A 14,026-nucleotide genomic window follows, 5' to 3' on the forward strand; every position below is an offset into this window, starting at 1 on the left:
CAAACACACTCTCCCAGACAAACGAGATACTTGTGCTGGGACCCTGAGCTCAGAGAAATCATTGCCCTCATCCCCTTATACTATGCCTTCTTTGTACTTTGCACTTACATGAACAGATATGCATCATCATGTGCTCTGTAACCTTTCAGTTGTCTGCATAAGCCCTCTCACAACTTCTGTTTCACTGCAGAGCACAGAATCTCCATGTCCCAAACAAATGGAAGCATGATGTTGCAGAATAATTTGATGCTTTATAAATACATGTTGATTATTGATAATGATAGCCGCTTATTATTACTATAGTTTTTTTTATTTTATAATTTTTTTATTTTGAGGCATAAACAGACACAAGTTTTATTTGTATTTAGAATTCAAGATGGACTAATGATGTATTATGGCTAGATCAGGGATCACTTGTATGCTTCAAGTGGTAAGAAAAGTATCCTTTTGCTTAGGAACTAAGTCTTTCCTGTGACAGAGTAACTGGGTAACTTATAAGGGAGAATTCACAAAAGTGGTGATATTGAGACAAAATAAAAGTGTAGATAGATTTGTCAGATTTTCCAACTTATTCACAAACCTCTACCTCCACTTTTGTAAATTCCCCCCATAGACTAGTCAGCAAAAGTCCACATGTTCCTTTTTGTCACCTGTTTTTTCCGTCTCTATTTCATTTTTCCAAGATAGATTGTGTGACAGTAGCCATAGATTGTGTGACAGTAGCCTTCCTAAAATAAATTATTTTTGTGTATCACCTGTTACACACATTTAGGCAGGTAGAATGTGCACTGAACTTTAAACTTTCAGCATTCCAAACCAACAATCTGGGGATACTGCCAGCGTCGGATTTGCGTTTGGGGCACCCAGAGGCCACCCCATTCGCTGCGCGCCCCGCACACACCTCCACATCGCTTGCATGCTCAGGGCATCCCCTTTTCACTCACATACCGAGCACTGGAGAGAGGATGCACTGAAGATTGTTTCGCGTCCAGTTCCCACTTGGCTGGGTGGCATGCCAGAAAATTTTGGAAATGTATTATGAATGTAATTGGGCACACATACAGCTCATCATATACACCTTTCATTACCTGCATTTTGTATGCAGTTAGAGTGAAGGAAAGCGGATCTGTTGTTATATGCTCCTTCCTGTATCAGCCTGGGTGCAGCTACACTAAGCAAAAATCATTGTGGCCCATGAAAATATATTCGCTCAATGTAGCTCCATACAGGCTGATCCTGTGCCTGTCAATGGGGCAACAGTAAGAAGTGCATTGCAGCAGTTCAGTTTTTCTTCCCTTGTGTATAGAATGCATGTGGGGGAAAGCAGATGATTCCCTGCATGTGTCCCTGTTGCCTTTAGTGACCATACAAGGGTAGTTTCCTGCCCATGTATGGGGACCTCTGATAGGCCTACTGGGCCGATGTCTGTCCAAAAATGGATTACAACAATGCTCCAATGGCATTGTTGTAATCCAGTAGTTTGGCCCTAGGGCCAAACAATCAAATTAGCCTGATATAGCCCACCTTAGGTAGCCATATCAAAGGAAAGGTAGGCTTGTTTGGCGAGCTCGCCAAACAAGTGGATGGCCAGCTTTAGGTTTGCAGAATGATAACTACTATTGTGCATGAATCCAAAGACTCAGTCAATGGTAATAATGGGAGCTGATACTGAAATAAACAAGTTTAAACTTCTCAGTGCCAAATCCTTGTGACCTTGGGTAATTTATTTATTTATTTACTGGGGGCACTGAAAGCAACATTCAAGGGGTTGGTGAGCAACTTGTTGCTCACGAGCCACTGGTTGGAGATCACTGCTCTATATAGTATCCCGAGTCCCGTGGGTAAAATATTGCATAAATATTCCCCCTTGTCCCTTTGTGTTTTCAAAGACATATGGCATATTATTCTGGGATATTTTTTTTGTTAGCATTTTTAAAATGCCCCCAAAAGAACCCAATTTAATTAAACGTTCTCTCAAGTTTAATGAAATCCAAGGAAAAAATGTGTCTGTACAAGACAGGGATGCATCATCAACAGGAGAATAGTCTGCATTCCATTGGCCTTTGTGATTAGTATCTGTGTTGTTAAATTAACTCTTTGCTCCATGTAGGTAGACTGTATAATACAGTACTCTCTTCCCTAAATTAATAAAATCACAAAAAAAGGTTTTTAGGCTCAGTCACTGATGATCTTTCCTTATTTAAAAATGTAATCTGCCTATGCCCTGTCAGTGAGTTGATGATACATCAGTAGATGAGAAGGAAACAAGGAGTCACGTCTCTTTTTCACTTCCTGTGGTACCATTCATTCTGGCTGTTGGCCTCAAGGAATAGAACAATGGATGGTGACCTTGTACATGTGTGGCTATATGTATATGTTACCCGACAATTTGGCCTGGGAATGAGTTGGATAATGTAGAGGACCAGCCAGAGCGTGACCGCCATTAATTTCTTTGACAGTTTTTTCATATTATTATATTACTTCATATGCTATTCAAATACTAGTGCCTAGTTGATGCATCTACATTTAGGGCTGGCAAGTAGAAATATACAGTTACTTAGCAGGTTTCTAGTAGTGAATAGGTTAAAAATACTAGCTAAACAAAGGTGTGTTTGGCAGTGGGGGAAGAAGGTTCCCTGTTGAGTTTATCCTAGGTGTTAAATGGCCCAGTTAAACATACTGCTGTGCTGCATGCATAGTTAGTTGTCTTGGAGCTTCCTGATGCTGAAAGCTTTCTGTTTTTGTGAGTGTAGTGTTTCACATGGATTCAGAGTCCCCTACCCACACAGCCTGGTACTGACAAAAGGCTGTACATTGTTTGTAGTCTCCTTTACCAGCATTATCCAAAACAAACCTTTGAATGTGTGAAAAATAAAAGTATGTAGTAAAAAAGGCATGTAAATTGTTTATATATCATAGAAGTAACCAACCAAAAATGTAAAATGCAGAACCATTTATTTTATATTTTTAAACCCTGGATTTAGAAGCGTTTATATGTGAGGCAATATGTAACCAGTACAATAAAAATTATTATTAAACACATGTTTGTGATATTCATGACATATCTAGATTTTATCACAATGTATGTGCTTGTTCTAGAGTGCCTTTATTCAAATGAACTTGGTCTAGATTATATATTTGTCCAAAGGTCTCATTATGCATACATACATTCCTATTTTAAATGCATTAGTTACGATGATTTATGTCACTGTCTAACAAGAAATACTAATAACTTAGCATGCAAAGTGTGCCTGATTTTTGTTATAATTATTTGAAGAGTATGCACTTCTAGGTCAGGATAAGCAGCCCTGCTAATCCCAAAGAAGCATAATTTGAATTCTTTGTAATTGTTTAGTACAGTTATGTAAAATGAAAATCTGCACCAAACCTCTGTCAACTTTTTTAATTATACTCCACATACCCATGCAGATATTCTGAAATACCTGTCATTGAAAAGTTAAGTGTACAATATCTTTCTAATCTCAATTGAAGGTTTGTAACACCGGACTTCAAAAAGGACTAGTTGAAAGGACTTCTGGGAAGATGCTTGGTTTTGGCAACTTTTCAGATGACACCTAAGCATTCTTCTCTTGATAAATTTTGGGGCACAATAGTGTAGATATTTTCTTACACCAGACAAACTGTTGTATGACATATCATTCTTAATGTAGAATGATAAATTATAAAATATGATGAATGTTAGCAGTCAGACTGGCAGTCTACGCAAAGACAGGTTTTTCATTTAGAAAAATCTTGTTGGCAGTGTACAGATTGTCTGTCTGGAAAGCAGAGGGACTTCAAGTCTCAGAAACCATTACGTCTTAAATTTGCCACCATCTGGTAACTTATAGTAAGGTTTTTAAACAGCTGACCAGTTAATGTTACCTGCTAATTGGGTGCTGTGGTTAGACAAGTAACAAACCTAAAATCATCATTACAATACCCATGTAGTTTACTAATTTATAGCAGGTAATCACCAGGTTGTATCAACTGCTGTTTTAATAAAAAAAATAAAAAATTATGCAAATAGTCACAGAGACCTGCGGACTGTGCCATGAATGGAACACTGCCCCTTATTCAAGACGGGCGAATGGAGGCATGTTGGCATCCTCCCTACCCATCCCTACCATGCATATTATTCTGAGGCTCAAGTTTGGGGTGACAGGACACCCAGCATGTGAGAGCCCTTTCCTTTCCGCATGCCTAAGCCAGGCAGTAAGGATGAACTGAGCTGTGTGTTGTGATGATGTGCTCTTCATTGAGCACCTGATTTTTTTATCCAGCGCTTAGTGCAGAGTGCAACGTCCAGAGTCCAGAGAGATGCAAGTACTTAGGAAATAGACACTAATTTTGTGTGTGTGTGTGTGTGTGTGTGTATTTTATGCCTCTAAGGATTTAATTTGAAAAGGTTTGGCTAACACTTGTATTTATTACCTTAAAATAGTTTAAATTCCTATTTATCAATGTGCCTGGTATAATGTCCTGTTACATTAAAAGCTTATTGGATCTCTGTAGTCATTGCTAAGCATCCTGATTGGCTAATTTGCAGGGTGTTAATCTCCCCAGAGTGCACTGGTTTTCACACATAACATCACTGAACACCACCCAGTTTACTCAAGGTGAAGTGCCTATTTCTAGGAACATTATGAAAACAACCCTTAAAAAGTAACAGTGTATTTGGACTCATTTTCTCTTAAACTTCTCATAGCTAAAAGGAATGGAACTGTTGAAAACAGCTAATTTATTGTCCGTGCTTCCATTTTTGTGCATATTATAAGTAAAGCTGGTAGGATTTATTATATATTTAAGGAAAACTAAAAATATCTATTCTTATGAAATGGGACCCAGGAAATTTCAAAGAGCAAAACAGGACAACATTAAAATACACATTTGTGATATTTTATTTATATAAGGTCAGTTATACTGCAGGGACCTACCCATAAAATTACCTGCATGAACAAAATTAGCATTTTCGTATCATTAAGAATGGTGTCATATTTTAGTTCACATTTTGTCACTTAATGTAATTATTTGCTTCCTAGTATAGCACAGGGATTCTAATTAACAAGGCCAGCTCAGTAGAGTTTGCTTAGAGAAGTTGTAACATGGGTATGCAAACCCCCCCATTATATTTTGGTTAAATCCTGAAATTGGCTGGATATATACACGCTGTGCTGTTTTGTTGAATTGGTTTATAAAGCACCCAGCAGTTAAAGTAGGAATCTACAAACTTGGGCAAAGCTAAACTTTGTCAATAAAATTAAAACCAGTTACAGCTTTGTACAGATCTATCATTTGTGTTCTGACAGTGGGAAATATGACAAAGGATAGAAAGGATGCAAAAATCCCTGTTTCTTTACATTCACAAAAGCCCCCACAAGTGCCTACTAAGTCTTCTATGGTATCTGTCTTGATAGTAAGGTATGATTGTAGGGATCTTCAACCTTCAGCTGCTTCGAGCTGTAGCTTATAAACATTTATTTAAGTTTGTGCCTTGTGTGCCTATGGTTGAATGAGAGCTCTCTTGTCCAATTTCTGTGCCTGAAAGACGAAAGGGTGTTGGCTGTTTTACAAGGATACAAAGGGAAGGAAAGCATCTGTGGAGGCTGAGCTGCCCTTGGTTTAGAAAACTATTGCTGTATCCCTCATATAACCATTTGCTCTCTGAATATATAAGCCAAAGTACATGCCTTTAGAATGACAAGTGATATACAGTGGTGTGAAAAACTATTTGCCCCCTTCCTGATTTCTTATTCTTTTGCATGTTTGTCACACTTAAATGTTTCTGCTCATCAAAAACCGTTAACTATTAGTCAAAGATAACATAATTGAACACAAAATGCAGTTTTTAAATGAAGGTTTACGTTATTAAGGGAGAAAAAAAACTCCAAATCTACATGGCCCTGTGTGAAAAAGTAATTGCCCCCCTTGTTAAAAAATAACTTAACTGTGGTTTATCAATTTCAATTTTCAATTTCAATATCAATTTCTGTAGTCACCCCCAGGCCTGATTACTGCCACACCTGTTTCAATCAAGAAATCACTTAAATAGGAGCTACCTGACACAGAGAAGTTGACCAAAAGCACCTCAAAAGCTAGACATCATGCCAAGATCCAAAGAAATTCAGGAACAAATGAGAACAAAAGTAATTGAGATCTATCAGTCTGGTAAAGGTTATAAAGCCATTTCTAAAGCTTTGGGACTCCAGCGAACCACAGTGAGAGCCATTATCCACAAATGGCAAAAACATGGAACAGTGGTGAACCTTCCCAGGAGTGGCCGGCCGACCAAAATTACCCCAAGAGCGCAGAGACAACTCATCCGAGAGGCCACAAAAGACCCCAGGACAACATCTAAAGAACTGCAGGCCTCACTTGCCTCAATTAAGGTCAGTGTTCACGACTCCACCATAAGAAAGAGACTGGGCAAAAACGGCCTGCATGGCAGATTTCCAAGGCGCAAACCACTTTTAAGCAAAAAGAACATTATGGCTCGTCTCAATTTTGCTAAAAAACATCTCAATGATTGCCAAGACTTTTGGGAAAATACCTTGTGGATCGACGAGACAAAAGTTGAACTTTTTGGAAGGTGCGTGTCCCGTTACATCTGGCGTAAAAGTAACACAGCATTTCAGAAAAAGAACATCATACCAACAGTAAAATATGGTGGTGGTAGTGTGTTGGTCTGGGGTTGTTTTGCTGCTTCAGGACCTGGAAGGCTTGCTGTGATAGATGGAACCATGAATTCTACTGTCTACCAAAAAATCCTGAAGGAGAATGTCCGGCCATCTGTTCGTCAACTCAAGCTGAAGCGATCTTGGGTGCTGCAGCAGGACAATGACCCAAAACACACCAGCAAATCCACCTCTGAATGGCTGAAGAAAAACAAAATGAAGACTTTGGAGTGGCCTAGTCAAAGTCCTGACCTGAATCCTATTGAGATGTTGTGGCATGACCTTAAAAAGGCGGTTCATGCTAGAAAACCCTCAAATAAAGCTGAATTATAACAATTCTGCAAAGATGAGTGGGCCAAAATTCCTCCAGAGCGCTGTAAAAGACTCGCTGCAAGTTATCGCAAACGCTTGATTGCAGTTATTGCTGCTAAGGGTGGCCCAACCAGTTATTAGGTTCAGGGGGCAATTACTTTTTCACACAGGGCCATGTAGGTTTGGATTTTTTTCTCCCTAAATAATAAAAACCCTCATTTAAAAACTGCATTTTGTGTTTACTTGTGTTATCTTTGACTAATAGTTAAATGTGTTTGATGATCAGAAACATTTTGTGTGACAAACATGCAAAAGAATAAGAAATCAGGAAGGGGGCAAATAGTTTTTCACACCACTGTACAAGTTCTAGTTATTTTCTGTTTAAAAGGTTTTTATAATGCATATTTTCATCATCATGCACTGTTCTTTCCCACTGCTCTCACATGGACTGGCACACATCAGGTTTAACTTTGTAGCCATTGTTAGTAATCCATAGATTACAGATCGCTTACAGTGTTAGTGTACTACTCTGGACAAGATCTGAAAAGAAAAAGGAGTTCTGCTAGCTGCATTGCCTTTGTTTCTGTGCATGGATGGGGGTAACCCATTGTTAATACATTTGGCACATTTGATATTTGATACCCATTGTTTAATTGTGTGAATATTTTTTTAAGGAAATGTGTTTTGTTTTGTTTTTTTCATTACATCCCTTTGGAACATAAGAATACCCACAACTAATACATATGAGAAGGACATGCAGTATTAGACAATATGCCCCACATGGACTGGTACTATTTTTGTTTTCTACTTTAGTTACTTTTTAACTCAAATCATGGTTACATGAAAGTGTAACATGGAATTAAACAAGTTTTACAATATGACATATGTTGTCTTGGGCATTATTAGTTACATATGATTAAGAACTTAGTTTTGAAAGTACTGCAGAAATTTATATTGGTTATCGTCTTCTACTGTTTTTTTTTCTTTTTCAAGACCATACAGGTTTCCTCACACTTTCTATTTTGCCCCAAAGCTCTTCTAAGTTAAGCCAGCATTTTTCTATACACATCTGGGAACATGCTGAAATGATATACATCTTTTTTCTCTTTATTACTGCACAACAAGCAATGTACATCTCTTTTTAAGCTTCCTTCATATCTGTGTCTCCTTTCTATCACTTCCCGTCTTTTTCTCCCTTCTGCACCCCCTCCCTACTTTCTAGAAGCAAAATGATAGGCATGTGAGGACTGATGCATAACAGAGGACCCCATCAACTTCAAGAGATAAAAGGAGAAGCCATAGTGCTTCCATTTCCTGTATATTCTAACACACAACTTTTGTGCCCATAATTCTCTTTAAGGGATAATATAATAATATAACCTATCTTGTTTAAAATAAAGTTTAATCTCCATGGTTAAATAAGTTAGAAGATCTCCTAAGCATATCCATGGGAGCTTGCACCCACGCGTATACATAGACAAATGTGCAGGGCTGGAATGTAATTTGCATGCACGTAACTATACCCTCATAGTTTTTACTGTCCTTAAATAAAGATAAGGCCTGTTTCTGGATACAGTGTATTTTCATTGTAACTTGCTCATTCAGTCATTTTCCTGTTTAAACCAGATGAGGGGAGAAATAGAAATGGTAAACAAAATTGTCCAGCAAAAATAATGCAGACCACGATTCCTTGTCAAGCTATGAGTGATGAGAAAAAGGTTCATGAGGATTCTTGATGTACTCCTTTAGAATGGCCATATATTTGTTTTGTTTGGTGTGGTCACCAAAATATTGGATGCTCACAGTCTTGCATTAGCATTAGGCCTTACATAATGCTTTTTGAGCACCACTGTGCTCAGATAGAAAAATACCATGGTCAATGTATTTTTATCCACCTGTCACTGCAAGAGTTGTATAGGAAACAATCTACCTAAGGCATACCTGGCTATGACAATAGTCCATCATTTGAAAACATGAGTGTATGACTCATAGTCGACTTGTCTATCGCCATCATGTCAACTACAGTCAGAGCATATTTATGGGAATTCGTGACAGGTAGATAGGAGCACTATGAATATTAATGTTTAAAGTATACCTGTGGTGAAACAATACTGTGTGAATGTGGAAGGGGCAGTGCATAAATGAGCATACTCTTGAAATTTATATTTTTGTTTTTATTGTCACCAGTCTGCATTTTAAACCTGAAAACTGGAATACATTATTTTAGCTTTACTTTAGAATTGCTGCCTTAGGAGTTCTTAAGAAAAAATGGGATATCAATTAGCAATTTATACTATTATTTAAACGTATTGATTATGAGTATTATCTGCAAGGAGTTTGTATGATCCCCCATGTCTGCGTGGGTTTTTTCCGAGTGCTCCGGTATTTTCCCACACCCCGAAAACTTACAGGCAGGTTAACTGACTCCTGATAAAACTGACCCTACTGTTTGTGAATTTAATAGGGAACAGATCCGAACCAAGTGAAGCATGTGGGTAAAATTTTAACTTCTGTGTGTGCCAAAAAATCACATGATTTTAAGGATTCGCATTTCCGAATCCTGCTGATAATGGCCGAATCCCCAACTGAATCCTGGTTTCAGTGCATCCCTAGCAGGGACTCATGTGAATGAAAAGGCTGCATAAATGTTGGTTCTATATTAATAACGATAAGCAAGGCAGTGATTGCAGACACATCTTTTTTTGTTTTGCTTTTTTTTATGTAGTAGTATTTTTTGAAGTGTAATCTGCTTTTTTATGCCACTATTTTACTCCGGCCCTCACAGCCCACTAAAATACATGCAATACTTTTTATATATTCCTGGTTTTACACTGCGGTGCCTAAAATTTAGGCAACAGTATTAGTAAATGTATGTTGTATTTTTTACCCAACTTTATATATAGGCTTCATTTGCTCTTGATATGTTGTGCAGCCAGCATTTGACTCATACTTTGTCATTCTTCAAGGTCTATTAGGAAGATAGTCCTAAAAAAAATAATAAAACTTAAATATATTTAAAAAGAGTGAATAAGATCTTATTAATATTGCATACACTGAGAATGTGTTTTTTTTCCTGTCCGCAGGCAGCTGTGTACTGGTGCCCCTCTGGTGGAGGTATTGAAGGGATGTTGCCAGCAAACTTTTCGACAGGGTCCTGTCAGTTCCAACCTTTTCAGCAGCCAGGGAGCAGCCTAGTAGTTGAAGGTCAGTTGGAAAATACTTCCTGTGAACATTTCTTAATTAGTGATGTCACCTACTTTTTATAAGCTTTTCAGCTCAATAAATCCGTTATGAAAAATTGGCATAATATTTGCAGATATCTTCAGGGGGTAACAAAAGGCGATGTGTTTGGACATAAAAAATTGGTTTGCCTCGGCACCTTGAAAATTGAATTAAAAAAAAAAGAAATATATAAACGATATATGTTTATCAAATGTGAGGTTGTTTTCCTGCCATGTCCCTGTCACTTATAATTTAAAGCCATATTGAGTTCCTTGAACATGTTTGGCTAAATATGGCCACAAATCATATTTTTGGTATGTATGGTTGTCGAATAGTCCTGCTCAATATCTATTCAGTATAGATATTGGTGGGTTCATTGATCAGCCAGATTTAAAAATGTTTATTTGTCTTTGCTCTATGTCAGCCAGAGCAAGGTGCACAGACAGAGTCGACAATAGAAAGGTGACCATACCATGTATGGCCCTTTAAACAGTATCAGTCTGTTCTATCCACTGGGTAGATGGGGACAATCGGTTGAATACTTTTCAAGTTCATCCTGTGTATGACCTCCATTAATAAGCAGCCCTTAATTTGTATGATTTTTTAAATCCCGGGGCCAACACTGGTGTTTTCTGAGGATGCTGGGAATTGTATTTTATAACAGTTGGAAGGTTATGTGCTTAGCATTCCTGACTAAGATCTTCCCTGTGAGAGGTGCTGTATGCTGTTTAGCAGCACTGTTGCATATAGGAATAATTTAAAATGTAATCCTTACTATTGTCTTACACTGTTTTACAAACTACAATGCAGCCATAGCAACAGGTACACTGATGTTGGGTAGTAATAATGAAAAGCAACAATAATAAATTCACTGAAAGAATTTGCTTTGAAGAGGCTACTCTGTCATTTTGGATTGATTTCAATAAAATTAAGAGTGGCAAAACAGTGCTCCTGTGGCTTTTTGTGTAACTTCCACAATTTCTCTGGCCATTGCTGGTTGTAGTAAGTTGTAGATAAATAGTGAACATTTATTGGGCGCTCCAGTTTTTACACTCTGTGTAGCGGGTTCTACTGACCTGCCCCCTTCTAAAGATAGAAATAGCTGAGCAAATATCAAAGCAAGTATGTGTCACAGAAAGGGTTATATTTGTGACAAATGTAGCAATTCCCTTTATTCTCATGTTAGGAAACATTTTCGTGTTTCCTCTAAACATTATTACGGCAGTTTTGTTTGCAGAAAAACCTTTCATACTTTAACTTACAAATTGGGCCTCGTTTTAAGGGAACTGCAAAACCTCTGTCATACAAACAGTTAATGGCTATCTGAGCAGAGACGAGCAGAAACAGAAAGGCACCTTTGTCAGCTGTTAGAATTATTAGAGTTCATGGAACAAAAGGACTGGTGTCATTGCTGCTAGGTTAATTGGCACCCTTGTGCAGGGCAAACCAGGATGTTTAAACCTTACACTGCTTCAGTGACTCGCTTGACCTACAGTATGTGTACGCTTTTGCATAGGTATTTAACCTATGGCATGCCAGAGCTTTGCAACAACATTTTTCTGCCATGTTATTTGTGCTGAGCATCCCCTTTTTACATTACATTACATTACATTAACATTTATTTATAAAGCGCCAACATATTCCGCAGCGCTGTACAATAACTTTTTACTTTTCATATACTTTATATGTGCAAAAGGTGCTTGTCTCCTCGTTCCAGCTCAGTATGGTTCCAGAGGGTATATGAACATTGTGTGTACTGTAGTTTCATCCTCTCCATGACTCAGAGCTGTGACTGAAGTTAGTCAGGCGCTGCTTCCCTTCTCACTCCTCCCATCTTTTTGTGGCCCTCCCTGCATCCTCCCGTTTCCTGAACTTTTTATTTGCTGTAGCACTATCCAGCAACTTTTTTTTGCCTTTAACTCTCTGTTCCAGGATGCTAATAAACAGCTTATAGGGAGTTTTCTCTGGCAGCATATATTAGGCTGAGAAATCATTCCACTCGTCTTTTTTCCTTTCTGGGTATCTATTTGGAACTGCACTGACCAGGGCTGGTTAAAGCTGCCAGTCACAGTTAAAGTATTTTTGCTTAGTAAGTCCTTTCTGCTTCTGCTTTTGATTCTGTTGGGAAGTACAGATTGCAGGGTTGTGTAGCAAGCACAGCAAAGAGTTACTTTTAATGAGTCCTTCTACACTCACAATAATCAGTTGTAATAAGTGCAAAGTACCAGTATTGTTCAGAAGCAAAATCTAAAAGACTGTAGGCAGTGTGCAAGTTAGCTGTGTATTTCGCAGTGTATACGACTCCCGGATGCATCATTAGAAAATGATAGGAAAGGGAAAATGATAGGAAAGGAGAGATGTCTATGCAGTATATGATGCATGGAGTGTGGATAACTGCAACAGTTACATTTTCTCCTTGATAAGAAAATACATTTAGCTAATGCCTTCCTTTATGAATAGCAATCAAAATTTAGCCTAAATTTCTGTGATTGTACCAAATGTTGTATGATGCTCAGACCTTGTCAAAAGCAATCCGGATATTTAATATCAGTATGTTTGAAAGGTTTGCTAACTTAATTATATTACTTTAGGATTTAACATACTTTTCAGTTTTCATTAATCGTTTTATTATATTGTGCCTAAAGCATGCAAAAAAACCCAAAACCTATCCACTTTTTGTTCTCCGTATATTTCTAAAGCGTTTTTTGATCATTATAAATCCAAGTATTAAATGGGTAAATATTTAGGGTTCTAAGGACATAGCATACTGTATGTTCTGTGTAGATTAGGTGTGTTTTGCTCTCCACTGAAGCAGTTAGTTTTTCTACTAAATAAAATGCATATAGTTAGTAAAAGTAAAGTTAATTATTAATTTGACCCATATGTTAACAGGCACTTTACACTGACTAATTTGGAGTATTTAAAAAATCTTATGGACTTATACAGTATCTTTTATTTCACTGAAGTTATGATGCTTCTAGCCAAACAAGTCTGCTACTGTTTTTATTATTAGACCACTGAAGACACTTGTGTGATTGTATTTGCTTTTACCTCAAACAATTCAGTTGTTTGATAAATACTAATCTCCATACATAACAAATGTCCCATTTCTTTAGAATAAAAATCGTAAAATAATATTTATTATTCAGGCGCCAATTAATACCTATACCTATATTTGTTTTGATTTGTAGTGCTAGATAGAGCTATGGTTAATGCTAAAGTCTGTGTCCCCAACATTGCAGAGAAGACTGGAAAACAAGAAATGAAAACCATTCCAGAACCATCAGCTGCCAATGCAGGTAAGAAGATCTTATAAAAACCAATAAAGGCCAGTCATGAGGTAGAGACATTTGTAAATAACCTTTGCAGTCCCCTTTACGCTTTTGTGCCATACCTCCAACATGAACACCATATTTTGCATATACTGAGTAAATTACAGTAGGATGGATAAACAAACACTTAATTTTGTTGTTAAAAAGCAAGAGCAACCTTATGTTTCAACTCTTTGTCTGCTATTTAGACAAACATTTTCATACATACTACAAATATTTTTTTGTGGAATAAAGGTGCTTAAACAAAGTAGATATTGGCTGAGCAACCAATTTGACAGCCTAGTGGCCCATATAAGTACCCCCAGTGATCCCAATCCTGATTAAAACTTGACTAGCACATGTTTAGCTATTGATAAGGCAAGCTGGAAAATCCTGTAGGCCAAGGACATCATTAGGCCATAGATTAACCAAAGAACAATAGTTTTGTAAACTAGCTAAACGTGAGTTTTACTATTGTTTTTTATAGCACTAGTGTTCATGTCTTCT

General features: G+C 37.5%; 1 protein-coding gene across 6 annotated transcripts in view; it reads left to right on the forward strand.

Annotated features, from left to right (window-relative positions):
• The window catches only part of rreb1 (ras responsive element binding protein 1), a 72,476-nt gene that overhangs the window by 28,464 nt on the left and 29,986 nt on the right, over window positions 1-14,026 (forward strand). For 4 of the 6 annotated variants that reach the window (XM_002932676.5, XM_004915291.4, XM_031904172.1 and 1 more), the window contains 2 exons: window positions 10,070-10,190; window positions 13,400-13,507. In XM_002932676.5, coding sequence (XP_002932722.1) covers window positions 10,070-10,190; window positions 13,400-13,507 — 229 coding nt within the window. The remainder of the gene's footprint in view (window positions 1-10,069; window positions 10,191-13,399; window positions 13,508-14,026) is intronic. The other 2 variants (XM_004915292.4, XM_012965408.3) reach the window with 1 other exon arrangement.

The sequence above is a fragment of the Xenopus tropicalis genome, chromosome 6 (genome assembly GCF_000004195.4).
Source record: "Xenopus tropicalis strain Nigerian chromosome 6, UCB_Xtro_10.0, whole genome shotgun sequence".
Classification (NCBI taxonomy): Eukaryota; Metazoa; Chordata; class Amphibia; order Anura; family Pipidae; genus Xenopus; species Xenopus tropicalis.